The sequence below is a fragment of the Denticeps clupeoides genome, chromosome 14 (assembly GCF_900700375.1).
Source record: "Denticeps clupeoides chromosome 14, fDenClu1.1, whole genome shotgun sequence".
Lineage (NCBI taxonomy): Eukaryota > Metazoa > Chordata > Actinopteri > Clupeiformes > Denticipitidae > Denticeps > Denticeps clupeoides.
The window spans coordinates 13,653,973-13,681,960 of record NC_041720.1 but is presented as its reverse complement, the minus strand read 5'-3'; the positions used below and the strand labels follow the sequence as shown (position 1 = coordinate 13,681,960).

Here is a 27,988-nt window from a genome sequence, read left to right as displayed (position 1 = left end):
TAAGTGGGATTTGAACCTGGGTCTTCTGGTTCATAGGCGAGTGTGTTACCCTCTAGGCTACTGCCACCCTAAGCAAGTGCCAGTGCCAGTGTAGTTTAGTCTGTACAAAAGACATTCTTTATTACATGCTGAGGTCTGCTGGGTTTTCTGGACTACGTTCTTGCTAATAGCTCTGCAGTGAACTACCTTTTTACCTGCAGGTTAAATGTCCATTTTGTACTGTATCCAGTGGCACCACCTCATTTACATATTGTAATCATTTACATATTGTAATGTTATAGAGCAATCAAAGCATTTGATACAGCAGGGTTTTAGCAATTTCATCCAGGATTAATGAAGTTTTGTGATTTTTTCTTAATAAACACACGTCTTAATAAACACGTTGCCACATTGCTATGACCCTCAAAATAAAAAAAAAATTAAAAAAAAATAATTAAAGATAGCAAATGGAATAAAACATTTCTTAGAAGCATTCACTACATTATCATTGATCTCCTTCTATCAAATTGATATGGACATTACATGCACAAATTGACACAAACTACTACCCGGCAGCACCTACACATCAATGATTCCTGGGAAGTCAAAGATTTTAAAGAGCTCCCTTGGATTCAAAATTGTACATATTTTATACAACACAATGTAATGTGGCTTTTAAAAACTAGAATTCACACTTTTGAGAGAACCATTTCCAACCAAGGTCATGTTATGTGGCTTAAATGTGAAATTTTACTTTTCTCAGCAGAGACTTGATTGCGAGAATAGACAACAGATAAAGAACAAAGAATAAGGAAAGGAATTCCTCATTTCTCCTTTATGACTATTGCTAAGATTACTGGAGAACAGACACTCGCCAATAATGTCAGGATAGCCCAGTCAGTGTGAACTATCTGAAATAAAAAAATACAACCAGGGCCATTACAATTGCAAGCACCTTGTTTCAGACTCAAAAAAAGTACAAACGTATAAGCAAAAACCTCAAAATGCTGTATGTAATTAACAGAACAAAAAATAATGTGTTGATTCCTGAAGGGTAGTTGAATTAATCAGCAAAACAAATGTGGCATCACTGGTTCTGCCTCATATGACTGTGTTTTCATTAAAATTTCCCGAAGGGGGAGTGGTAATTGAATCTAATTATGTAATTGTTCTTAATCTCATTTCACACATTATTCAAAAATTTGTAGCATTTTTAAATCATCATTAAAATCATGTAGAATTTTACACAGGAAATCCAGATCAATAATCCATAATGTAAAATAAATTCTATATAAAAGAATGTCAGATAAATATATAATGCTTAAGTTCTGTAACAAACCATATTTTCTTGAAATAGTTGTGACCTCCCTGCCTTTGTCCTCTTCTGCCTTCTTTTGCTCTCTGTCCAACTGCGTCACATCAAACCTCAGTGTACTGTTCCATGATTTGCCACTCAGACCATTAGCCCTACCAGTGACCTTTTTTTTGTTATTTATTGACCATGATTTGTTTGCTGGAACCATTTGGAGACCATCTCCAACTTGGTCTGTAACTGCTTTTGTTTAATTCTTGATCCTAGAATGATGCCATTCCTCAAGATGACTTCACTACAGAAATATTCAAAGCATTCCTAAACAGCATCTGTCCACGGCCTGATATCGACACCATCTTCTCCGAAGTGTGAGTCCATCTAATGCACGCTGCTTCTAGAAACATCCAATTTCTACATCATGATGAAAAATTAGGCATTAATCAGGATTCCAAAAAAAGACACGATGTATTCCTGGACTGTGTGTCCTTCTAAATGAAACTCATAAATCAAATAAAGCAGATCTAAGGTGTGATAAACTGGAGATAAATGGGACTCTGCTACACTGTAGCAGAAGTATTATGGTATATATTATGTACACATGAGCACATCATTCAGAAATTAATAAGTGAGGTTTTTTAACCAAAAACTGTTTAGAAGATGCTAATAATTAAAGATTTATGTTTAAATTGCCTCCTGTTTACTTGAATTCCCCAATTCTCAACACTGCTTTCTTTCGGACAGCGGGGCCAAGAGTCGTCCATATCTGACCGTGGAGCAGCTGACAGACTTCATCAACAACAAGCAGAGGGACCCCCGGCTCAATGAGATTCTTTACCCACCGCTGAAGGTGGAGCAAGTGCAGACGCTGGTGGAGAAATATGAGCCGAACGCCATGCTGTCCCAGAGAGGTCAGTGTGTCGAGCATGTTAGTACCCGATCTGTACCAGTTGCACTATATATTCATTCTGGCACATTAGGAACATTGTGGAGCTGTTCAGCCATTGTCCTGTACATATGCCCAGTGCACATGTGCAGAGCACACCATTCTAAATGAAAATGCCTCTTCGTGGTTTCATCACAGCAAAATGCACAATGGAAATGGTAACCTTTTTGTAAATGGGCAATGAGTAGTTCCAGAACATTGAAAAATGCCAGTATCGACATCACAACTCTCTGCATGCTAGATTGGTATAAATGTATCCTGGTAGTGTCGTGTCCTTGGGCGGTCATTGTCTTTTATGCTTTGCTTTCATGTGTAATGTGTTTTTATGTTAGTTTACATTAAATCCCGTTTATGTTGAGTCATATGATTGTGTCCTTCCCTGCACTGACACGGTCCTGACACTGAGTGTATTAGCATGCAACATTGTTTTTTTGTCAAATGCACTCATACAAAGAAATTGCAACATAGTGTAAGGGGGTGGACATTTCAGATACAGCTTTCTAAAATTTAAGAAAATATTAGACAACAGAAACAAGGGAAGTCATTCACATGTAAGAGGTGGCCAATAGGCTTCAAAGACCTTCAAAAGGTTGTTCAAAAATGAAAATAAATTGGCTTATTAATCAATCATGCAACATATTTGGCTTTTGGGTCACAGCACCCCTGAGCATTTGAAGTGTTTGCTCTATGGTCCAGTAGTGGCAAGTCAGACTCATAAACATCATGATTGTAATACACCAACCAACCACGGCCCAAAAAGGTTCTGGTCATGTGTGGGCAGAAGCCGGACATTGTTAGCATTTCTAATAAAGTGCTTTGTGAGGTTTGAGAATGTTGGGAAAGTTGCTCAGTAGACAGGCACATGCCTCAGAGCTCCCTGAAGGGCCCTCACTGTGGTGCAGTTGTCACCATAGAAACAGGTGCGTGGCAGGGTGCATGCTGGGACTGGGAGCCAGAGATCAGAATGCGCTCGGATAGATGCCTGGCATTCTGACTGAATTTCCGTGCTGATTTACACACGTAAAAGTGAGGAGAGGCGGAAAGTTTGTCTTCTCCTGATTTTTACCATTTTTCTCTGTACGAGTGACATTTGAAATGCATCTAATTTCTTCAACAAATCAACATGCGCACCGGGCCATGTTGTGTAGGAACAGATGGAGGCATGTTCACCTAGCAGGAATATCCCACTGTAGTCCCCTCTGCCTGTCAGCCCTGTCTCTCTCTCTGTCCTTTTTAGGGAAGCAGCAGCACTGACCTTGTTCTAAAGCTACATGCTGAGACTATAATAACTTTCTTTTGCCATGCATTCTAATTGGAAAACTTTTTAAAATGCACTGACAGAGTTCATATTTTGCAAGAGATATAAATTAATTTCCATTTGAAGGTCAGTGGCATGTTGATAGACCTCGGGGGAAATCCAGTCACGACAGGCAGCTTCCTCCTATGACTGGGGTGTTTTAGAGTGCTGCGGTTAGTGCGAGGTGCAGAGGCATCGCTAATTTACAGGGACAATTTTAGGCACTTATTCCCACATGGCACAAGAAGGTTCTGAATTACCCAGTGCTCAGCGCTTCACCGGGCTCTGTTATGGTCTGCCAGCAGTGTTTTGACTGGTAGGCGTCCGTACTGGACTTGCATGATAATCGACCTACATTGTGACATCATCACACGCACAAAGGGACTGATAATGACAGCTATAGAACAAGGTATTAAGTCTCCAAAATCATGACTATTGTGGGCAGAATATTCACATTTCCATTCTTTATTTAATGCAAAACAAATGCCCATATTTTCACAATGTCTAACAATACAACAGTCTGTCTGGCAGCATCATTATAAAATAATGATATTAAAATGTGCCAAAATGCACAAAAAAAACTGTCAAACTGCCATTTAGTAAAATATTTTGGATTTTATTACTTTTTATTATTACTTACTGTAATATTACCGAAATATACTTAAAAGTAGATGGGTTGTTAGACAAAGTTAGGGCTTCAGAACCTGACTACAGACCGCAGGGAGGTATTTTTGCTGCAGAATTGACCTAGGAGGTCCTCAAACTGATACATTTTTCTAAAAATTGTCCATGTTCTTTTGTGGAACTCACAAGGTTGGTAAAGAAGTGCCCACCCCTCCCCATGTTCCTGCTTTCGGCCAGCTTGGGATCTCTGCATTATTTACGAAGCGAAGTGGAAAGAGAACACAGTTTCTCTTCCATCTGTCTGGTTTATAAACTTATCTCCGCTCTGTCTCTTGCCTTGTGGTGGTGTGTTTCCCACCTGGCTACCAAATAAGATGGTCCTGTTGCTCAATCCGTTTAAATCTAGTCTGGGCCTCCTTCACCATTAGTTACACGAATGTTACACGAATTAGTTATACGAATGTCCGAAATTTACTTTAGCTCATTTTATTACCAGTAGTGTTTACTGTAGACGTTGGAATATATTAATGATAATCAGTTTTTAATTAAGACAAACCCCAAGTCTTGGCCTCTTGTGCCTTGTCATTTTTCGCAGTCGTTTGGGTTGCACTGTGCTGAAAGCTGAAAGACACAGTAACACTCTGCTGGTCACAGTTTTTTTTGTTTCTTTTTGTGACGCTACTGTTAAATCTGTAAACTACATCGCTCGGCTAAATAATAGTTTAATTTGAGGATAGTGAGGAAGTTTAGTGTATTCATAGTTTTTTGTCATTTGTTTACTTGAATAGATAACATGTAGTATGACGTTCTATACCAGGGGTCGGAAGCCATCCAAAGATCCCTTTGGACCCAGTTTCCACAGAGAGCCGCAATTTTTTTGGACACGTAAAATGAAGATATCACTACACATTTGTTGCTTGTGATTTTTTTTATGCTTAGAAAATAGTTTGGAAATTAGTTTAAAGACCCGGCCAGATCTGGTCAGCCTAGCTTAGCAGCGCAACGCTAACTCTACGCAACTTACTCATCAACTTAAAGTCAACATACGCAAATCATTAAACAGCAAATTTTGCAAACAACTCTTTACTCGCCCCAAGAGGCATCAGATTTTGTTTCTGTGACTGTGACGCATATTTTGAGTGACAAAAAAATTAAACACTTTGCATTTTAATGTTACAAGATTGCAAGAATCTTCAAATTCCGAATAACAATTTAGAGACAATATTAAAAGACAATAAAAACCTAATACACTTAAGTTATTACAAGTTTCATTCATTATTAATATACATTCAGAACATGATACACAAAAATATGATCACGATATTTCCTAGTTCAAGGTGTGAACAAGTTCAAAAATAGTGCCCAACTATTTACTTTACCATTTAACCTCTGAATACAGTATGATGAGCTCAGAGAACATTCTGAGAAGGTCCCTTGATGTGTACATGCTGCTGCACAGGTGAGTCTTATAAAAAGAAAGTATGACAGCTCCAATGGTGCTCGCACTCTTAATTGAGTCCCCCTCTTATCTTAATCCAGCCAGCCGCAGTCACTCTGTCCCGTAGCGGCAAAGGTGACGGCTCACCGCTGCAAGAGTCACCCTCCACTGAACCATTAGGGAGTCAATGTTCAGATGTCAGAGAAATGGGAAAAAAAGCCATTTTAATTAGGCTCTGGGAGTCTACGGAGGGCAGGGCTGCATTAATTAAGTTGAAGTGGCCAGGGAGACCGGAGTGAACGTGGAAGAGCTGATCGCCCACAAGTCAGAGCTCCAAACTGGAGGTAACGGGGGCGAGTTTATGGAGTAGCCTAGTGTCTAACAGCCACGCCATCGTTCACCTGTCAGGAGACCTCTGCGAACTGACAGGTTTTTTCAGGGTGCTTGCTCACACCTAATTGGCTGCTGTCTGAGTTACTCCTGTGTTCTTGCGTTGCGATCGTGTAGAACCTGCCTGGCAGCTGTTTTCTGTCAAGGTTGTGACTGTTTTTCTTCCTGGCAAAGGCTCTCATCAACTCAAAAATTGCTTTTCACAAAGTTTAGGAGTGTGTTTATGAAATATTTTAACCATTCGTCCACTAAAGCATTTGTGAGGTCAGGCATTGATTTTGGATGAGAAGGCCTGGCCACTCTAATTCAGATCAATGGTGTTCTCTCGTGTTAAGGTCAGGGCTCTGTGCAGGCCGGTCAACTCTTGCATTATGTTGGAACAAGAAAGGGCCATCCCTTGAAACTCTCTACAATATCTGCGTACACTGAAACTGGAACTAAGTGGTTAAGCCCAAACCCTGGGAACTACACATTTTTTCACAAATGCTTTAGAGGTAGACTGCATTCCTAGGCTAATGATTTTATTAATCTGAGGACATGGAAGTGATTGGAACACCTGAATTCAACAATTTAATGGGGTGACCCAATACTTGTCATTATAGTGCATTTGTGTGCCAGTCAGTTGATCAGTTTTCTGATGCAAATTGGCATGAATGACATGAATGAGATACAGTTCTCAAAACCCCTAGGCAACATAGGCAAGGTGCAGATATGATGAATCCTTGCGAGGAATATAGACTCAAGACCATGGTGGGAAACTTTGTCATTACAGTGGGATCCAATGGTTGCTAGTTCAAATCCCGAACCACCTTTCATGGCTGCCCACTGCTCACCAACGGTGATGGTTAAAAGCAGAGGACACATTTCGTTGAGCGGACCGTGTGCTGTGCTGCAGTGTTTCACAGTGACAATCGCTTCACTTTCACTTTTCACTCTAATAAGAGCAGTCCATCCTCCACTGTATCAGTGTAATAATAGACTACAAGTATATTTCAGTATAATGTGGTATCATTTTTATTTATCCAAATGAAAGTGGATGAAATTATATGGCATTAGGAAAAGCAAAAGAAACCTGAAATAGAAAAAAATAGAAACTACAGTTCGTATTATTCTATCCCTGCAGCAGCTATTACATGATTTGAATTTATAGCGTAACTATATAGAATATAAACCAATATATAGCTTATAACGCCAGTTAAATATATCAAGGTGGGTTGTTGCTTAAAATGGACTAGTGTTTCAGGTCATTTTTGCATTAAATTATGAGTGGGGATCTGTACAGTACTGAACAGGTGTATGTAGGGGTGCTGAGATTAATGGTATAATAGATAATCGATTATATAATGATGACATTGCTTGGAGTTTTTTTTGGTGGCGCTGGTGGTGACTGTGGCTGCAGAGGCACACACTTTGACGTATTTTCATGCGACCAATTGAAACAAAGTAGGTGAGTGTTCATTCTGCCACTTCAAAACACATCGAAGCGGGAATGGTACAAAAGCTGATTTTAACAGTCTTTGAGTGTCCAGTGATCTACAGCACGACATTATCATCTTACCGGGAGCAGAAAAACGGTCTGGGTTCTGTCCGCGCTCACCTGACGCAACGGACGTTGGAACCAGGTGCTTTTCTGTCGTTTATGGCTTCAGGTTGTAATGGGTTTGGGTCAGTGTGTAGTGGAGGAAACCTCGATGGTTTCCATCACGCTCTCTATTTATTATGCTTAGAGCCCCTCAGTTCCACGCAGAGGTAAATTTCGGAAACCGCTAACACATGAGATGGGGACGTTACACGTACCAAACGTTACTGCTTTTATGTAATACAAAATGAAATAATAAAGGGACCACAGGAGCTCGGGCAGACGAATTACTCCGCCCACAACATAGTGCCGTGTGCATTTAAAGAACTACCAGTATATACGACTGTTAAAAGGTGAGCACGGACTGAAGACCTTAACTCTTGTACTTGAAAACAGCATATGAAAGTGTAGAGGACATTGATAATCGTAATTTAATCGAATTGTGACGCCAGTGAAGGTTCACACCTCAAATGTATGTATGTATCATCGTCTGTTCACATTTAACTGATATTTGACCCCTTCCACCTCTCAATTGCAACTTTTGCCTAACTTCTGTCAAGTTTTTGTTGAGTATCTGAATGCAGACTAACAGATGTTGGGCTGCTCGATTTTGACAAAAACACTAATCATGATTAACAATTGATTAACAACACTCTTTAGCGGCAGTGGTGGCCTTTTGGTTAAGGAATCAGACCCTTAATCAGAAGATTGTCGGTTTAAATCCTGAACCGCCAAGGGGCCACTGAGGTGCCACTGAGCAAAGCACCGTCCCCACACACTGCTCCCCGGGTGCCTGTCATGGCTGCCCACTGCTCACCAAAGCAGAGGACACATTTCGTTGTGCCGTGTGCTGTGCTTGCTGTGTATCAAAATTACAATCACTTCACTTTTACTTTGTTCCAGTCTTAAACAAAAAGTGGTATTTTTGGTATTAAATGTCGTATTAAATTAGTGGCATTTAATGTCGTATTTTAACAAGTAGTAATTTAAAGAATAACTTGAGTAATGATTGCAAAACAAAACATGAAAATCATGATGATGGTTTTGGAAGCCAAAATTATAATGAAAATTATGATTGTGGCTTCCAAAGATTACAAAAATGTATAAAATTTTAATCAAATATAAAATTTGATTAATTTTCCAGCCCTAAGTAGATATTAGCACATAAGGACTGTCAACTCAAAATCTTTCCTGTAGGTTATGATATTTATGATGGAGCTGTGCTGTTGAGTCTCCAATCTTCATCTTCTTTTTAATCATGTGTTCCAGGGCAGATATCGGTGGAGGGCTTCACACGGTACCTGAGTGGAGAAGAGAACAGCATTGTCCCTCCTGAGAAGCTGGACCAGAGTGAAGACATGACACTGCCGCTGTCACACTACTTAATCAACTCCTCACACAATACGTACCTCACAGGTTAGTCAGTCAGTTCCGCTATGGACCTTTGACCTCATCAGCGGCATCCACATATATTTCACATGTACCACTTCAGCCCCTAAAATATTCTGTCAGTGCTAACAATTTTCTCCTTTTCTTTTCTTTCTTATTTTCAAAATAATTTGAAACCCATTACAACCACCATCGAGGAGACAGGAGACAGACTGGCTTACACACCACTCTTACATAAATTATTAAAGTCTGTCTAGCTACCCGGTCTGAGTGTGTACACACGGGCTAATGAATTTCGCTTATTTATGTTTTATAGCAGAGCTATATTTATATTGCAATCAGTTGCATGAATCACACACGCACAATCCTATTTGGAGCCAATTTCCATCAATTCTTGGAACTTTTATGTTGATGAATCCCTATAAAATGTCTGAATGATGTAATAATCATTTATTAAGGAGCTCAAGATGGCACTGCTTTAATTAAATAAGAAATCCTCAGCTTTGACTCAGGCTTACTCACGTGTATGTTGCTGTCCAGCCTCAACCATAATCATAGCACAGACCTAAAAATGTTTCTTTTTCAATTTTTGGGTTCTGCCACAACGATGAAATGGTATCTTTGCCATTCAAATAATTGCAATTGATGTTTCAACTGTAAACATATTCATAGTTTAATTAGTTTTATTCATACCTTGTGAAAAAGGTCCTATGTATTTTCATTTGCATGTTTTACATCAAATGTAATGTGGGTTCTGTTTGCATTTATGTGCAAGGTTACCATCTTGCTATGTTACTCTCACTATCTCTTGCATGTTCTCACTCTGTAATTCTGGTATATTATATATATTTGTGGTCATCAAGGAGCCACTATCAATATGCCTGGGGCTCACAAAACATTCAGGGCATGTGGAGAGGCGGGAAGTCAGTGTAACCATTGCCAATAATGTTCCGTATAGCTTATCAATCTGCCAGCAGCCTGTTGCCAGGCCTCAACTGTGGCTGAAGTTGTATTCCCCAATTTTTCTCCATTTTTTTCAGACGATATTGATCATTTTTCCAAAATGACTGAAATCTATGAATCTATTAATCTCTATAAACAGAAATGTCATATTTTTTCTTTATCCATATTTCAAGACTGTGGCTTCACAGACTCCCGCTATCTGTCAGGAGACAGTTGACCCGTGAAATAAGGGTTTCATAAGCATTTACATGCTTCCAGCCAATCACTGCAGTAAATTACCAGAGGCCTGGTGACACGTATTACGACTACTCTCCAGTTGTGTGTTCATCTTATGAATAGTTATTAGAGGAATGCATGACATGAATATTTAGTATTTTAGAAGACTGTCATATGGACAGACAGTAAATAATTTGTTCGATCTAATAGTACATGTCAGCAATATTCAGTAAAAAAAAACAATTACAGTGAGATGTTTTACACAGTGAATCCCCACTTTATAAGAGAAAAATGTAAGTGCTCTCTGGTGTGCAATAGCTAGTAACTATTTCCTAGCAGAGGAGACTGCATGGCTCATCAGACTATGATAATAATGAAGCTGCGGCAGGAAGCATGGAAATGCTAAAAAGTCATTTTCGAGAAAAATGATGATCTCAGAATGCCTCATCAGTCTTTATTTTACTCACTTTGCTTTTGTATTGTGATGCTAATGGATTTATAATTACTGTGGGGATTCAGGACGATGCAGTCAGTATCCCATTCTGCCAGAAATACAAATCAAAACCTGCAAGAAAATAGCAAATGACCAGAGATAATTGTCTCATATTTGGCCTTTAGACATACATAAATGATCAATTCTGTGAATGTATATGAATAGATTTCCATAACCTGTACATCTATGTATTTATGAACTTGACCTCTTCACCTCGACAGAGGTCCTCCTTTCTGACATTAAAAAAAAAATAATTACTAAACAAATTAATACAGTGTAAACGCTGAAGGCTGGTTATTCTTATTGAACAGCTGTATCCAAAGGATGTAAGTAGTCCCTGTGATCCAGAAGTTGGTGTAATTAAATTTTCTTCCCATTTTCTCCTAATTGTCACTGATTAGTTGAGACAGCAACCAGAGTTTACAGTATTTATAATTTACAGGGCCTGTGGTTGCCCTGTAAGGTTCAACTCATGAACAGCCAAGGAGCCACTGAGTAACACGCTGCTCCCCGGGCGCCTTTCATGGCTGCCCACTGCTCACCACAATGACATTTCACTTTCAGATTTACTACATGAACAATGTTTAGACTGATACTTTGGGTCGGTCTGATCAGATGTAATCAAATTTGTCAGTGATGGTGACGGTCGCCCGTCCTGAAAGAGACTAATTTAAAAACAAGTCTCTGCCCTTCATTCCTTGAGCTGCTGTGGAGCATGCTGTAGCTGTGTTCCCCTGTCTGCAGCGGGCCAGCTGGCCGGTAACTCGTCTGTGGAGATGTACCGGCAGGTGCTGCTGTCAGGCTGCCGCTGCGTAGAGCTGGACTGCTGGAAGGGCCGGACCACCGAGGAGGAGCCCGTCATCACCCATGGCTTCACCATGACATCTGAGATCTCCTTCAAGGTAACTGAGCCCGAGGCAACCTGATCCTAGTGTGAGGCAGGCGGTTAAAAAACGAATTTAGAAGAGAGGGAGGGGTTAGAAAAGATAAATGCCTGACAGACAAGCTGAAACCAGGATCAAGAGATGAAGTCAACAGACAGAGATCATTTAAAGGGTGATGGCAAGAAAATTCATGAAAAATGAGAAACTTGGCAAAAAAAATGAGTTTCCTTGCACAACATTGCTGTATCTAATATACTTTGATCACATGATTAAGGGGCTTAAATGGGGCCTAATAAGATCCCCCCTCATTTGGTGTGTGCTGCTGTAGCACAGTCTACAGATTCATTTAGCTGTTTTGATGCTTTTTACTGTCAGGTGTTGTAAAAAAAAAAGGTTGAGCATGACAACACAATCTTCTCTTTTCCAGGAGGTTATCGAAGCCATTGCCGAGAGCGCTTTTAAGACATCCCCTTTCCCTGTCATCTTGTCATTTGAGAATCACGTTGATTCGTAAGTTGGTGACATTAAATCTAATTTCTAAGTTTTAACCCTTTAACATTTCTATGGTGTGTCAGTGACATTTAAGTTAAAAACGAGTCATACTTGCCTTGCAGCAAATGGTCTAAATCAGTACACACGAACCTTTTGGTGAATTCATATCTAATGAAGATGTAAGAACACTGGGTGGTCTGGGACATGAATCTGGTTTGAATGACAGAACTAAAGCTCTGACGTATTCTACTGTCTGCACTAACCGAGTGGTGACAAGTTGAGTCGGAATGTATCTGGTGTTTGGTGTGTCTTGCAGCCCCAAGCAGCAGGCCAAGATGGCAGAATACTGCAAATCCATATTCGGAGATGCACTACTCACTGAGGCACTCGAGAAATTCCCGGTGAGTGCATTACGGCAGCACTGAAGCAGTGGAGTTATTAAGCGCGACTGTCTTGCTTCTAGGACTGTGTGGTATAAATATGTTTCATTTAGGCAGGTCAATCGCTAGGAAAAAATTATAATTCACACATTTTGCAGTTCTTTTCAATTATTTGTATGGTGATTAATTGTAAAAGCTTACTATAATATATATTTAAATCTGATATTGTGTCTCTGTTTGAATCTAATATAAATGTGCACACTATAAATGTATTATATGAATCTGCACTAAAACTTTGCTTCTGTAGGGATTGTCTCTGGATTTTGCAACCATGTCATAGGTCAGACCCCAAACAGGAAGTGAACAAAAACTCAGCGGTGTTAATTGTGTTCCTTTTTTTATGCATTAAAACAGCCTTAGATTCGTTTAATACATAAATTGAGTTGTCATGTATCAGCTGCAAAAGTTCAAAAGTACTTTTAACACACACACAGTCAAAGAGACTCACTTTACGTCCCCATCCAATCACACTGCCGATTGCCAACATTTGGAAATTTGCCACTGCGCAATCTCACTGTGGGCTCCTGGCACTTATTCTCGTGTTAGCCCAGGCCTGCTTTTACATAACCGCTGACCACCCCCGCCCCCAAATAACAAATATTCAAAGTGAAGTGAAGTGATTGTCACATGTGATACACAGCAGCACAGCACACGGTGCACACGGTGAAATTTGTCCTCTGCATTTAACCCATCACCCTGAGTGAGCAGTGGGCAGCCATGACAAGCACTCGGTGTGTGGGGACGGTAAACCTTCTGATTACGGGGCCACTTCCTTAACCGCTAGGCCACCACCCCAAATAAGCAGCACCACTTGTATGCTTTTTCTATTTCCCCTTTTTCCCGACTCTGTCCCTCTCTCATTCTCTCATTGCCATATTATGCCCCATTAAAGCTGTTTTTCATCAGCGCCTCGGGTGGAAATGTGGGATCCCACCGGTGCTTTTAGAGTGCATTACATTACCGCCAGCAACACCGCACGCGCCATTTCCAGCCGGGTGGCGACAGCGCATACACTAGTTGAGGATGCGGTAGGCACGTCAGGCAGAGTGAACACAATTGACATTCGATTATCGAGACTGATAAACAGAGGCGAAATAATAGCAGGGAGAAGGAGAGGAAATCCTCCATATTATATTTATAATAGCAAGGAAGGCATGTTGCAAAGAATGCAAGTGCACAGTTTTGGATAAAAAATGTAATTCAGATCATATACAAAAACGAATTTATTTGTGTCGCTTTGACAGTACAAATTAGTGGCGTCAGTCAACTGAAAAAAAGGTCAACTTAACCTTGAATTGAAAGTTAAAAAAAAAAAAGTTTTTATGCGACGACCATGACAATAATGATACATTCAGTCCAGTATGAACAGAGAATGCAGGTTTTGCTGAATTCTGACTTCTACAGCCCATTTGTTTAAAACAAACACAACGCAGCTTAACTGAACACAATTTCCAGGCAGTAGCAAAAAGGGGGGGGGTCACAAAGTAAATAACAGATTTACTTTTTGATTCAGCTGGAGCAAGGGGTCGCTTTGCCAAGCCCAATGGACCTGATGGGAAAGATCCTCATCAAGAACAAAAAGAAGTCCCAGAAGGCTGATGGCAGCACCAAGAAGAAGCTGACCGAGCAAACCTCCAACACCTACAGCGACACTTCCAGCATGTGTGAGCCCTCCTCCCCGAGCACAGGTCAGCCCGTGGTTCTGGCTCCATACTGCTGCTGCAGGGCTTATCTGCAGTAGTAAATTCAGGGCACTTATCTCACCTGGCATCTGTAGACTTCAGACTTCTTGTGAACTCCTTTTCGCTCACTTCACTTTCTCCCATGGTCCTGAAAAAAAATGAGGAGAGGGATCATTATGTCCAGCCCTTGTAGTTTGCCATTAACAGACATTAACAGAGGTTGTGATGTAGTCCAAGTGCTGATATAACATTGACTGGCCGGTTGCGAGAAGATTGGCAGTATATCAAGATGTGTAGACTGCCATCAATATTAACCACTTAGTATCGTCAGGGTTCGTCCAGACACCCATTTTATTTTTTTAAACTCATAATTTCATGATACCTGGTAAAAACAATTCAATTCCACACATCTATTTTTGCTAATTACGACATTAATAAAGTGTAGTTACTGTATGATAGAAAGAATCTGACAATCATTCTGATTCATTAGAGGTTCATTAAAAATACTCTAGATTAGGCTTGACACAACATAAATCAAGTCGGAATATCCTAAACATTATAAGGTCCTGGATTCATCCCATGCCCAGTCTGTTGAGTTCCCTCTGTGCAGCGCTGTGGTTCAGCAGCAATTTATGGCTGAACGATAACCGGCAGCTGGATCAATACTTTTAGCATTGGTCATCAGAGACTCTCAGCCAGGCGGCCATCAGGCGGTCGCTGAGCGGGGCTCTCAGAAGGGCTCACACTGACCCCTGCTGGTGGGCCACATCAAACACAAGCATCCCCCTGCTGTGGCAGGATCCCATTCCCGATGTGCTTCAATGTTTAAAATTGTAATATGTAACCATTTAATTTCGTTATTTCTTTTCTTTGAGATATTCAGAGATGGGAAATCTCATTTATAAAGAAACCCTACCATAAAATATTCTTTTAAAGGATATTGCTTTGTTATTTGTTTTAATCGCATTTTTGCCTTCAGATGGATGGACGCTTATGGGCTGTTCCTAGTTCCTTTCTTTCTTTATGAATAACTGTACTTGAAAGTTTCTGGACACGTTTGCACAAGGTTGAGCTCCGATCAACTTCTGGATGCACTAGAACCTCTAAAAATGCTGAGAACACCACCGTTCTGAGAGGCTTTGCACAACCATGAACTAAGCATTATTGTATTTGCTGAATTGAAGACATGCTAACAGTTGACCTGTGGTCATTTTCATATTTTTGTTGTCTTTAACTTGTCTCCTATCTTTATTTCTTGTATTTTATAATTTTACCCATGACCAGATTTTTGGTAAGCCTGAAGAAAATTCTGGAGAATAGCAGGATATCTGAGTGTCTGTGTTTTATCTTGTTTTACTCTGTCCCTTGTAGTTAACAGGTTTTAGAAGTGTGGCAGAGACACACTCATCCTTTAACTGGGTATATTATTCTCTTTACTGGAATGTTCTCACCTACTGGTCTAGACGGAGTGAAAGCTTCTTTGAAAGTAACAATGTTACTTTTTTTGAGTCCACGAAAGTCGAGTTGCCGTTTCCGATCTTTGTAATTGACTGGTTCCTTAATTCCTATGCAGGTTCCAATCACCAGGAGACATCAGACCAAACAAACCATGGCCCAGGAGAGGGAGGTGATGGAAAGCAACAGGGAACTAAGAGCAATGGTAATTTCACTTACCATTTTTAAATATCTCAATAAAAATGTCTCAATATGAACATCATAATTACACCATTGGGCCTTAACTGCAGTTCATGTTAAAGCCTCTTGATGTCTCTGGGATAATCAGGACAGTTGCATTTCACACCACAGTTAGATGAACAGAAAAAGTCCCTCTTTTTGAACTTTTTGTTAAATCTCCTTATTCATACACATGAAAAATCGCATTTAGAAAGAAAACCCAATGTGTCTCAGCCAGATCTCTGGTCTATGTAATATACTCTGGGGCAAAGGCATAAAATTGCTTGTGGATGGTCCTATAATTTAGATTTTAAAATAATAAAAACTTCATCCATATGTAATAATACTGCAACATCTATGCCAGCAGAGCCTCTACTCTCTACTCGAGCCTCACCTCCCAAGCACACATCACCAGTGTGATTGGCTTTATCCTTTACCTGCTGATTTGTCACATACATAGTTAGTAGAGGGGTACAACACAAAGTGAAATGCTGCAGTCGGTAGGCTAAGGAGCATTGTACAGTGGTGGTAAGCAACATCCACAGTGTGAACAACTGCAGATCTATGAGGGGGATAAATAAAACACTAAAACATTGCATAGTCTGCACAGGGCAGCTGTTACATTACCAAATATAAAAGTAGAAAGGCAATGGCAGCAATAAATAAAAACAGAACAAACTTCATTCTTTTCATAAATATACGTTTGAACAGCATCATTTCAAATTATTCATTTACATTTACAGCATTTATCAGACGCCCTTATCCAGAACGACTTACAATCAGTAGTTTCAGGGACAGTCCCCCTGGAGACTGTCTTGCTCAGGGACACAATGGTAGTTAGTGGGGTTTGAACCTGGGACTTTAATAAAAAAAAAAAAAAAAAGTTAAAAGGATATTCGATTCAACCATTGTATTTGTGTTTTTCCAAAGAGAATAGCAATTTTTTGAGAAGTATTGTCACGTTCCCCTCTAGCTCAGGTGATAAATGCGTATTTTATTTAAACTCAAGGAAAAAAATGAAATAACTGAAATGTCCTTGCTTGTAGTGCCACGCCTCTCCTCTAGAGGTCATGTTGCGGGCTCTTCAGCGAGGCCCTCAGCGTGAGAGCTGAAGATCACCTTTGTCTTTCACAGGCCTCGAACCGGCGTCTCCGTGTTCCTTGCCTTACCTTAAACCCATGTGTGCTTGATCCTCCTGCCTGGATTCGAACCCGTGTTCTCCGTACACAGCGCGAGCGTCTTTACTTATTGCGCCACTCACTCACCGGTATGTCGCCTGGGATGAACAGCATACGGGAATTCTGCACAGGGAATGCAGGCTACAAACACACACGGAGAGAGCGAGAGAGCAGGAGAGAAGGGGAGACCCAGGAGCTGCGGCTTGGTGGAGCTGTAGTGAGACTAGAGGGGAGCGTTGAGTTCCAGCATGCGGTGCAGCGATGAACTCAGGTTGTGTGAGGGAGACCGAACGCAGGACTACAGGGACCGGCTATAAAGAGGAGTGGACAGACCCATTACCGCTAAACTAACCAATCACCGATCAGAAGTCATTACCCCGCTAAGCACCCGTGATAACCACCACTTACCTGTGATGAAGAACAGTGCTAGTGAGCCCCGGAAGAACACACACTAATACATGGGAGAGGTCGACCGCTGGGGGCGTGGCAGAGGTGGCACGAATGTTACAAGTATAGCAATTAATAAAAGTGAAGTGATTGTCATTGTGAAAGACTGCAGCACAGCACACTGTGACACAACAAAACGTGTCCTCTGCTTTTAATCATCACCCTTGGTGAGCAGTGGGCAGCCATGACAGGCGCCCGGGGAGCAGTGTGTGGGGACGGTGCTTTGCTCAGTGGCACCTTGGCGGATCGGGATTCAACCCGGCAACCTTCTGATTACGGGGCCGCTGCTGTGACGGGGTTGAGTTCAAATGTGACTTGTGTTTGACAGATATGCAGTAAGATTACTTAATTTCTGTGTTTAGGTGGGAGACCACATTTTTCATAAAGTACTGTCATTGTCAAATAAAAAACGATCTGAATTTGTAACGCAATTTTTCACAATCCTTCTTAATCACAAACGAAGCATCCTGTTACTTGAAGAAAGCTGGCCAATGAGGGCACATTAATAAGCGGCTAGATTTATTACACTATGACAGCAATTTTAGACAAAATACTGCATGTCAGCAGTTTATTTCTGTTAAAATATTTTGCCATGTTTTTGCTCCTTTGTGTAAGAGCAAGACAGTTTACATCGAGCTGTATGTGTGAAGTTGTAGAGGTAGTAAAAACAGAGCTTCATTACTACTTATGCTATGCGGACTACAACATCAGGTTACTGCCTTATCTGCTCCCCTTACATGCCCAATTTATGTAGTATTTATTCTACCTAGTACATAGTCAAATAAAACACCATTTCCCCAGGACCATGGTGCAACCACACAATACAGAATTCAGAGACTATAATTGCAGACAATTACAGGACATTACACATTACATCCAGTGCAATATCATCTTTGTGCAAATGAGCAGTGGTAGCAGTGCTACTGTGGGTAACCGGGGGTAGAAGATCAGTGAAGAGTGGGTGTGTGGGGTGAATATTTCTGATTTAAAAAGCTGTTTCCCATCGTGTCAGTGCAGACCCCTGTGCTCCGGAACTGCGTGTATGTAATGCTGATGTGTAAAAGATATTCAAAGAAGTAACCTCTAACTTTACAAAATTCTTTCATAAACATACTGTTGTATTCAAAATTAATGTGTTTGTGTTCCATATCATGGTAAGATGGAGGATATGGCCAGTGACTGTACTCCTTAATGAAGATAGAAAGAATTCTAAAAGATAGTAATGTTGTAAGGTTGGGTTTTGTTGTATTTATTCAGGTCTTTTTTATTATATGATTTTACTGCACCGTGACATATTCGAATGAAAGCACACTATACAGGTGAACTGCACAGCGCATTTTGCCTGGATTAATAAACCCACCTCTATTTGCAAGGTGAGCCAGAAGCAGAAAGTGAAGAAGATGAGGATGAGGATGACGAATGTAAGAAGTCAATAGACGAGGTAAAGTCGGTTCTACATTAGTCTTAGTCCCATCCAGACTGATTTTAGTCTAGTCAAGTTTATTAAAAAAGCATTTTAGTCTGATTTTAGTCTAAATTATCCAGTCAATATAGTACAAGCACCTAATAGAACAGAAAAATATTCTCATTTTCATAGTCAAACCCATTTTATAATTAAAACAAGGTTATCTTTTTATTATATTATTCAAGGCCGGCCCTAACAAATTAGGTGCCGCCCACTTGCATCGCAGTAATTTTCACTGCTAGTGTAGATTTACTCACAGGAAACTGAATAGCTTTGTCTTAGAGATAACCCCCTAGTAACAGGTAAAGGCTAGTTAGACGGAGGGCTCTCAAGTTTTGAAGAAAGGTAATGGGGGTGTTTCATTCATCATTTTATTATTAGGTTTGCTGTTGTTGTCATTGCTAATTGCTCAGACTTCAAAAAGGTTTGTTGATGAAGATATATTTCATCTTAAATTTTGCTGATCAAAAAACACTAGTTCTAAATCCACTCTCTTTCAATACAGTACAAGCAAAAGAACTGTGCATTGTTAGAACAATTCTAAAATGTTCTAAAATGTTAGAGACGAGCAACAAAATCCCCGTGGCCCCTACAAATTATTACACATACTGCGCTCTGCCTTATTATTATTATTTTTAATAAATCCTGACTGTTTTCACCTATTATCTACATCTCATTAAGATTCGACTTCACGGGTAAAAACAAAAAGATATTTCTATCAGTGCAACTGTTCTGCTGGAAGGAAAGATTTGTATTCATGATGTGGATTTGTCTTCAGGACACGGCAGGTAGTGAGACTTTCGCCACAGAGGAAATGTCAAACCTTGTCAATTACATCCAGCCTGTGAAATTCACCTCATTTGTGGCAGCTAAGGGTACGTATGGTTCTAATGTGAAATAACTCAAACAAGACTTTCTTGCTGCATGAGGCTCAGTGTTTGGCTGTGGTTAGATCTGATGTGATCCTACGGTGACAGTTTTGCACTGGGAAATTTGTGTGAAATGCTTTAGCGTCGGCTCCTCCATGCAATTGTACAGTGGCATTTTTGTCAACTTTGTGCTGTAAGCAACACAAGCAAAATGAAGTCACAGACCCACAATCCAACTGGGCAACATGGCATTGCCCCATTAAAAGTGAAACTTAGGCCTTGCTGAGATGTTCCCAAATTACTAGCAGACATTCATTCTTCACGTCAGACCACTGTTCTTTGTATGTAATGTGCCTGCAACTTAAACTCTTTTGTTTCCAGAAACCAACCGGAGCTATGAAATGTCATCATTCGTGGAGACAAAGGCTCTGGAGCAGCTCACAAAGTCACCAGTGGAATTTGTGGAGTATCTTTTTTTTTTTTTCAAAGAGGACGACCACTTCAGGCATTTGTGTAGAAGCAGGAAAGAAAGACAGGCCAACCAAAGAGTCCATGAAGGATTTGTTACCAACCATATTTCAATATTAAAACCTCTGAACGTTTAAGTGGAAGGGAGATGATGTAAGAACAGTGGAGGATATATAAAGGGCACAAAAAAAATACTCAAACTAGAGAACATTTGTTCTTTTGTACAGTGCATATTGTATTCTCTGTGGTTTGCTTGGAATGGTTCAAAACTGAAATAGTGAACATGTTGCTTAGGTTGCCATAACCATGACTGATGCAAGTTATGGTTATTTATCATTCATGGAGTGTGTATTTAGGACATTGTGCTATTATGAATGGTTGTCACACAGGATTTAACCTGCCTGTCATCCTTAATTAAATATGTTCAGGTACAACAAACTGCAGCTAAGTCGTATATATCCTAAAGGAACCAGGTACGACTCTTCCAACTACATGCCTCAGGTGTTCTGGAATGCTGGCTGTCAGCTGGTGGCTCTAAACTTCCAGGTGATTGGTAAGCAGAACTTTTCCTTTCAAAGTGTCATGGAGGCACTCATTTAAATTGTTAACCATGGGCTATTGTCCTTGCTCTTCATGAGTTGCCAACATTACAAAATGTTGTTTCTGATCATTCATAGACATACATAGTAGACACGCTGTGAAAAAAGGGAGCATCATTATCTAGCTTTTTAGCAACAATCCTGTATACGAATATTTGCAGGGGCACTGTTGGGAGAAACCATTCTTTGTTTCAACTGTACATATTGTACAATCTGCCAATATGGACAGATTGAAATATGTAATCCCACTGTAACACTGGCAGAACATTTCATAAACTGAGATGCTAAAAAGATTAACATTTTTCAACCTTCCATAAAAAAAAAATTTACGGCATTTATCAGATGGCAGTAAGTGGGGTTTATTGGTCTGGTCTATTGGCGAGTGTTTTAACCTTAGTATACTACCAGTATAGTAAGTACATCTTGAAACCTTAATTTCTCCATGGCAGACCTGTCCATGCAGCTGAACTTGGGAATGTACGAGTACAACGGAAAGAGTGGCTACCGGCTGAAACCAGAATACATGAGGAGAACAGACAAGGCTTTTGATCCCTTCACTGAGAGGACAGTGGATGGAATTGTAGCAAATACTCTGTCTGTGAAGGTGGGTATATAAGACATGCAGTTATCAGCCCTGAATGGAGGAGCCTCAGTCGTTTGCATTATAAATAAGGATGTCATAAAATATTAATTTAACATAGGTAGCACATTACTCTTGTTTTTTAGTGAACGTGAAATGATTGTCATTGTGAAACACTGCAGCACAGCACAGTGAATCTGTCCTCTGCTTTTAACCCTAAGTGAGCAGTGGACAGGAGCCTGGGAAGTAGTGTGTAAGGACAGTACTTTACTCAGTTTCACCTCAGCATTAGAATTAGGTGTATAATGTTTGCCATTCTATTTAATGTGGAATAGTAGCTAACAGATGGGGTGAAAAAAAAACCTGCAGTATATACTATGTTTTCCTGTAGTTCTTTCTAGTTGTGTTTCCTTAATTGTTGAGTTCCAGCTTGATTTTGATGGTTTCCTTCGTTACTGGTCTGTTGCCCCAAGTTGCCCCGGCCTGATTAAATGGTGTAGTTTAAGTAAAAGTTGAAGTTGAGCTTCAGTGACAAAGTAAAATAGTGCAAATACTACTGTGCAAAATGGAACGGTGCATTAATGGATAATATAACAGATAGATAATATTACTCAATATAACAGAAGTATGCAAGCGTGTGTGTGTGTCAGTCCAGAGTGGAAAGTCCCTGAGTGTTCAGGTGTCTGATGGCTTGTGGGATGAAGTTGTTGCACAGTCTGGCAGTGAGGGCCTGAACGCTTTGGTGCCTTTTACCGGATGTTAGGAGGGTGAAGAGTGCATGTGAGGGGTGTGTAGAGTCTACCACACATCTGGTGGCTTTCCCGATGTTGTAAATGTCCGTTAGGGAGGGAAGAGAGACTCTGATGATCTTCTTAGCTGTCCTCACTATCTTGTTCCCAAATCAGACAGTGATGTAGCTGGTCAGAATAGTGAGGAGATGGGCTTTCCTCAGCATCCACAGCAAGTACAGATGCTGCTTTCTTGACTGTTGAGCTGGTGTTGGGAGTCTATGTTCTCCTCTAGATGAACAACGAGGAACTTTGTGTTCTCGACTATCTCCACACAAGATAAATCAACATTCAGTGGATAGTGGTCGCTCCATTCTCTTCTGAAGTCAACAATCATCTACTTAATTTTGACCATGTAAGGGCTCCTACTAATGATTATTTTAATTGATTAATCTGTATATATATATTTTTTTATGAATCAGATAAAAAAATTGAAAAAAACAAGAAAAGCATTCATTTCTAACCTTTTTTATTTTGCTCCACCCTGTCTATGACGTGCATCGGTGCGCAAGATAGCACCGAGTGTGTTCACTATGCTCTGCGCTCAACTAAAGTTTTTTTTAATAATCAAATGTCTCCATGTCACACGACACTGTAGATCAATTATGAAAGTTTTTTGCTCTTTTAGTAATCAATTTTTCAAATAAAAATTCAAATTTTATTTGTACGTGAAAAATAGAATTTGAATTTGCTGGTGAGACCCACCACGGTCGGTGAGACCCACCACAGTCGGTCAAACTTGATGATGTGGTTAGAGCTGTGCGTCGGTGCACAGTCTTGGGTCAGCAGGGTGAAAAGCACTTGACTGAGCGCACAGCCCTGAGAAGCTCAGTGTGGTGGTGCTGGAGTTGCTGTTCCCGATCTGGACAGACAGAGATCTCTCAGTCATTAAGATCCAGTTGCAGAGGGAGGTGTTCAGGCCCAGCAGGCTCAGCTTTTTGACCAGGTGCTGAGGAATGAGGGTGTTGAATGCTGAACTGAAGTCTATGAAGTCTGAGTCAGATGCATGGTGGTGTCAATGGTTCGGACAATAGGTGAATTGCAGTAAGTCCAGGGTAGGTGGAGCAGGGTCTTCAGGGTCTTCAGCCTCCCAAAGCACGTCATCATGATTGGTGTAAGTCACGACACTGAAGATTTCTTCAGTATGGGCACGAGGGCACGAAGTGATACACTGTGATACACTGCAGCACAGCACACTGGTCTGCTTCAGAGCCGTGCACCTCTGCATATATCACCTTAGAAAGGCAGTGGGCAGCCATGGGGAGCAGTGAGCAGTGGCACCTTGGCTGATCGGGATCCGAACCAGCAACCTTCTGGGCCACTTCCTTAACCCCTAGGCCACCACTGCCCAATGGCTCAAGACAGTTTGGGCCTTGATTTTCTTTGGGCCAACTTGTCACCATTCCTGAATTCACATTGCAGTCATCCCCAGCTTCTTGTTTGGTCAACATCATCAGTGCATTTGCTGATTTGTTAAAAACAGTTTTGAAGAGCAGAAATAGCTCCTGCTGGCCAGGTTCTCACCTGCGGGTATTGTGCGTCTGAGGAGAAGGTCTGTATGCTGGAATTAGCATAACAGTGATATGGTCGGATTCGGGGTACACGCTACAATGCTACTATTTTCATGCTGAGATGGGGTACACGCTGGCAATGTTTGTGTAGGCAAGATCCACTGCATTTTTTCCCTCTTATTGGAAATTCCACATGTTGATGACATTGAGGGTGAACTGACTTGAGATTCACATGGTTGAAATCTCCGGTGACAATGATCAGTCTGTCAGGGTGTGCGTTCTGCAGATCGCTAATAGCTTCGTACAGCACACATTAGCGTTGGTTGGGATGTACATTCCGATAATGAAAACTGAGGTGAATTCCCATGGTAAATAAAAAGGTATGCATCTGCAAATTATATTATAATTTGTTAAAACTATCTGGACTTTTTATGCTCTACAGATCATATCTGGACAGTTTCTGTCTGATAGGAAGGTTGGCACATATGTAGAAGTAGACATGTTCGGACTGCCAGTTGACACAAAACGGAAAGCATTCAGAACCAAGACATCTCCGGGCAACTCGGTCAATCCGGTTTGGGAAGAGGAACCCATAGTCTTCAAGAAGGTAACCCATTATGGAGAATGCATGATGCGCATGTGCTTTATGCACATTTTACAGACCTAACTGGACTTTTGTGCCACTCAGGTTGTTCTTCCCACCCTGGCCTCATTGAGAATCGCTGTATATGAGGACGGAGGGAAATTCATTGGCCACCGCATTATTCCTGTGTCTGCAATCCGTCCTGGTTCGTAAATGTATGATCATATGTGTTTCAGACTTGTTATAAAGACATGAAGATAATTTTATGCCTTTTCTTGTCACCTTTGTGTTAAAGGTTATCACTATGTAGGCCTACGGAATGAGAAGAACCAATCGTTGACCCTCCCAGCTCTCTTCATCTACATTGAAGTTAAGGACTATGTTCCTGATACATTTGCAGGTAAAGTGCTGAACCTTTCAAGTCATGATTAATGTTCCCTGTGAACACCAGCATCACAGATACGAGTTCCCCTAGCCTGTCTATGGTCCTGCAGTCTTGCAGTGGCTAGAAAGGACAATAGGTCATGGCTTGCAAACGAGTGAAGTATTGCAGTTGCCTGGTGATTAGATGTATAAAAGAGCGTGGCTGGATGTAAAAATGAGCACAAATGTATTTTTTTTAGTTTCGCCGATAAAAAAATACAGAGGTTAATTTTTACTGGAAAAAAGCCAACATGACCTCCTGTCATGGAACACACCAAAACTGGACCTCCTGGAGAAATCTCATTTTTGGACTATCTTAAAGTGCCTGTAATTCTGCACCAGATACTTCAGATACAGTATTAGCGGACAACTAAGATCGATATAAAAGCAAAAAAAATTCATGTCATTTGACCTTTAAGGCTATGTAATGTTATGCTACTGTTAATGCTGATGAAGGTTATAGGATTTGTTACCTGACCACTGTTAAAAAAGGGTCTGGGTCTGTAAAGTTAGAAGCATTTATGTGTTCATTTCTGTCTTATAAGGCAGCTGTTGCTAGTCCCACATGTAATCAATGTACATCATTGCTACGGTGAAGGACATTTCTATTTTCTAAACGTGATTTGATTTTCTGAACAGAGGTGATTGAGGCGCTCTCCAACCCCATCCGTTACATCAACCTGATGGAGCAGAGAGCCAGTCAGCTGGCTGCCCTGACACTGGAGGAAGGGAGAGAAGAGGTGGACAACAAAGAGGTTTGTTGTGAAATGTGTGACTATTCATCATATACCAAACAGTGGTGAACAGGTGAAGCCCTTTCTTCCCTGTGACTAATTGGAGTAAGGTCCTGGAGGTGAGCCCTGAGGGACCTCGCCTGCATGAATTAGTCTGCTGAGCCAAGCCACAGCCAGTAATGAGTCTCTGTGAGATGGAAACCCTCAGATGGGATGGTATAGTACACAATGTCAAAGCAAACAAGAATGTACCTGATCTGCAGAGGAACGAAGGGCTCAATTCAAAACTGTGACAAAGTGGAAGATATGTTAGCTCCAACATGTTAAGAGTGGGATACAGGAGCTACATCTACAGGGTTCACAGCAGAGGACAGGTACATTTATCTGATACTTTTATATGTTAGACTGACTTTAATACACATATTACAGGTGGTTGTAACAGATTTATAAGAGGGGGGTTCATCTTACGACTCATTTAACTGGCTTAAATAGCTCATATGGTGCTAATAACGTTTTCTCAATGTTGATGGTTTTCAATTACAAATATTTTATTAGTTATACATTTATAAAAAATCATTATTATTCAGCTTTCAGATAGTGTCATTAGAACTTTTCTGGAACTGTAGCAATTAATAAAAGACAAATTAGACGTGGGGTGCTCAATGCTTAAATATATTATAGTTTATTGACTTTAATGTAATCTTTGAGCAGGATTTTACATCACATAAAAAGATAATGTTTTATTTGAGGTTGAAGAAGAAGAAGAAGACTTGTTATAATTCTCTGTAAAGGGTCTGTCAGAGTTCCTTTGGGAGCTCCTGTTTAGTCAAGTGTCCTCGATAAAGCGTGCCATGATTCTGTCAGCTCTAATTAGCACTGTGCTGAGCATTGTTGTCACATTTCAAGGTCGAGGCAGGTGGGGATGCGCCCTCAGAGCCGAAGACTGACCCCAAACCAGCTCCCACTGAGAACGGGATGAGTCACGCACCCCTCATTGCCCCAAAACCTGCGTCCCTTGTTAGCCACCAGCCTCAGCCGTCAGGTAATGTCTGCTTGGGGATTTCTGGGCTCCAACCCCAGAAACAGTCTGAACATTTTGGTATTTTTCAATGCCTCCTTAATCCAACTTAATTCTGACAAACTCCAAGCACTGATTATGAAGGAATGGGTTGCCATCAGAACGGATTTTGCCCAGAAGTTGGCCACAACTGTACAACATTGGTTCTCAAACTGATATAGGAGAGCAGACTCTTGCATTATTTACTTAGAATTATTTGCAAAAAGTTTTTGCAAAACATTTGTGACGTGTCACTGTGGCTTTTTAGGGGTTATATTTTTTATTGTATCATTTACATCTGTTTAACACTCTCTTTTTCATTCTTTTTAACCCTCCCTCTCCCAATGAAACCTCCAGTGAAGTCAGAGGATGTGATCCAGAGTGTCTTGACTGGTAAATCTGCATTTCTGGCCTATTTTAAACTCTCCATTATCAAAGGATTTTTTAAAGAACTGTCTATTCCCAACCCCAATTTTAGAACTTCCCATTATCAACAGAGATCAGAACGCTCTGTTCTCAACCTATTTTAAAACACTTATTAACTCGTCTGATTTTTAGAACTTCATTCATAAATTTAAGACCTTTTATTTTTGATATTGAGCTTAAAAGGAACACAATTGTGTGTGTGTGTGTGTGTGTGTGTATACACACACACACACACACACACACACACTGTATATGTAGTAATAAGCTCACATCACGTTAAATCATATATAATACAGTAAATTAATATTATAGGAGGCATGATTATTTATTTACGATTGATTGGGGTGTGACTGTGTAAACCAGATTTGGAGGCTCAGTCAATGGAGGAGCTGAAGCAGCAGAAGGTATTTGTGCGTGAGCAGAGAAGGCAGTACAAGGAGCTGAAGGAGCTGGTGAAGCGGCACCACAAAAAGACCACCGACATGATCAAGGAGCACACGGCCCGCCAGAACGAGCAGCACAGCCAGCACCTACGCCACCGGGCCTCGATGCAGAAGAGTGCCAAACGAGATGGTAAGAAAAGGTAGGTTCCCCTAAAACTGACACTATTCTTCTGCCCATTTCACCTTATTGCATCTTTTTGTCTTTTTTTTTATCCTTCTTATTATTAATCAGTAAAAAGAGTCTCATTGACTTTGAGCATGTAGGCAATTTTTGGTAGATTGGAAAACTGACCTGAAGCTCAAAAAACAAAGCAGAATGGCTGCACAAACAAATGCAGGCCGCATTTACTCTGTGTGCCGTAGATGCCAGTGCATGGATTAGTCACAGGCCCTGGCAGAATCTTAAGTGACAGCACGAGGTGCAGCAGGGAACACAGGAGCGATCAACAAGTTGACATGCCGCTCTGCAAGCTATCCTTCACCACCCACAGGGGTCCTCTCAGAATCTGTCGAGCCTCTGCATGCCGCACTGAGGATTCACTGACCTCTGGGTCATACATTGCCGATCCTTGAGTGCCACTAAGGGAATTAAAAGCACTCCAGCCATGAAACGTCATGGCCA

At 40.8% G+C, this 27,988-nt stretch overlaps 1 protein-coding gene and 1 long non-coding RNA gene across 4 annotated transcripts in view; one reads left to right on the top strand and one right to left on the bottom strand.

Annotated features, from left to right (window-relative positions):
* plcb1l (phospholipase C beta 1-like) overlaps window positions 1-27,988 on the top strand; it is a 91,776-nt gene that overhangs the window by 49,855 nt on the left and 13,933 nt on the right. For 2 of the 3 annotated variants that reach the window (XM_029002146.1, XM_029002147.1), the window contains exons 8-27: window positions 1,559-1,659; window positions 2,033-2,199; window positions 8,832-8,978; window positions 11,368-11,525; window positions 11,935-12,017; window positions 12,316-12,400; window positions 13,953-14,127; window positions 15,695-15,781; window positions 18,794-18,861; window positions 19,664-19,760; window positions 20,136-20,220; window positions 20,651-20,775; window positions 21,271-21,425; window positions 24,143-24,307; window positions 24,389-24,488; window positions 24,579-24,683; window positions 25,346-25,461; window positions 26,347-26,482; window positions 26,855-26,890; window positions 27,287-27,506. In XM_029002146.1, the coding sequence (XP_028857979.1) occupies window positions 1,559-1,659; window positions 2,033-2,199; window positions 8,832-8,978; window positions 11,368-11,525; window positions 11,935-12,017; window positions 12,316-12,400; window positions 13,953-14,127; window positions 15,695-15,781; window positions 18,794-18,861; window positions 19,664-19,760; window positions 20,136-20,220; window positions 20,651-20,775; window positions 21,271-21,425; window positions 24,143-24,307; window positions 24,389-24,488; window positions 24,579-24,683; window positions 25,346-25,461; window positions 26,347-26,482; window positions 26,855-26,890; window positions 27,287-27,506 (2,411 nt within the window). The remainder of the gene's footprint in view (window positions 1-1,558; window positions 1,660-2,032; window positions 2,200-8,831; window positions 8,979-11,367; window positions 11,526-11,934; window positions 12,018-12,315; window positions 12,401-13,952; window positions 14,128-15,694; window positions 15,782-18,793; window positions 18,862-19,663; window positions 19,761-20,135; window positions 20,221-20,650; window positions 20,776-21,270; window positions 21,426-24,142; window positions 24,308-24,388; window positions 24,489-24,578; window positions 24,684-25,345; window positions 25,462-26,346; window positions 26,483-26,854; window positions 26,891-27,286; window positions 27,507-27,988) is intronic. The other variant, XM_029002148.1, reaches the window with a different exon arrangement.
* On the bottom strand, window positions 8,649-16,630 carry LOC114802971 (uncharacterized). Its single transcript, XR_003751841.1, has 4 exons — window positions 16,573-16,630; window positions 14,204-14,269; window positions 10,598-11,551; window positions 8,649-8,863 (listed from the first exon to the last, which is right to left on the bottom strand). It is a non-coding gene; the product is annotated as an uncharacterized LOC114802971 (long non-coding RNA).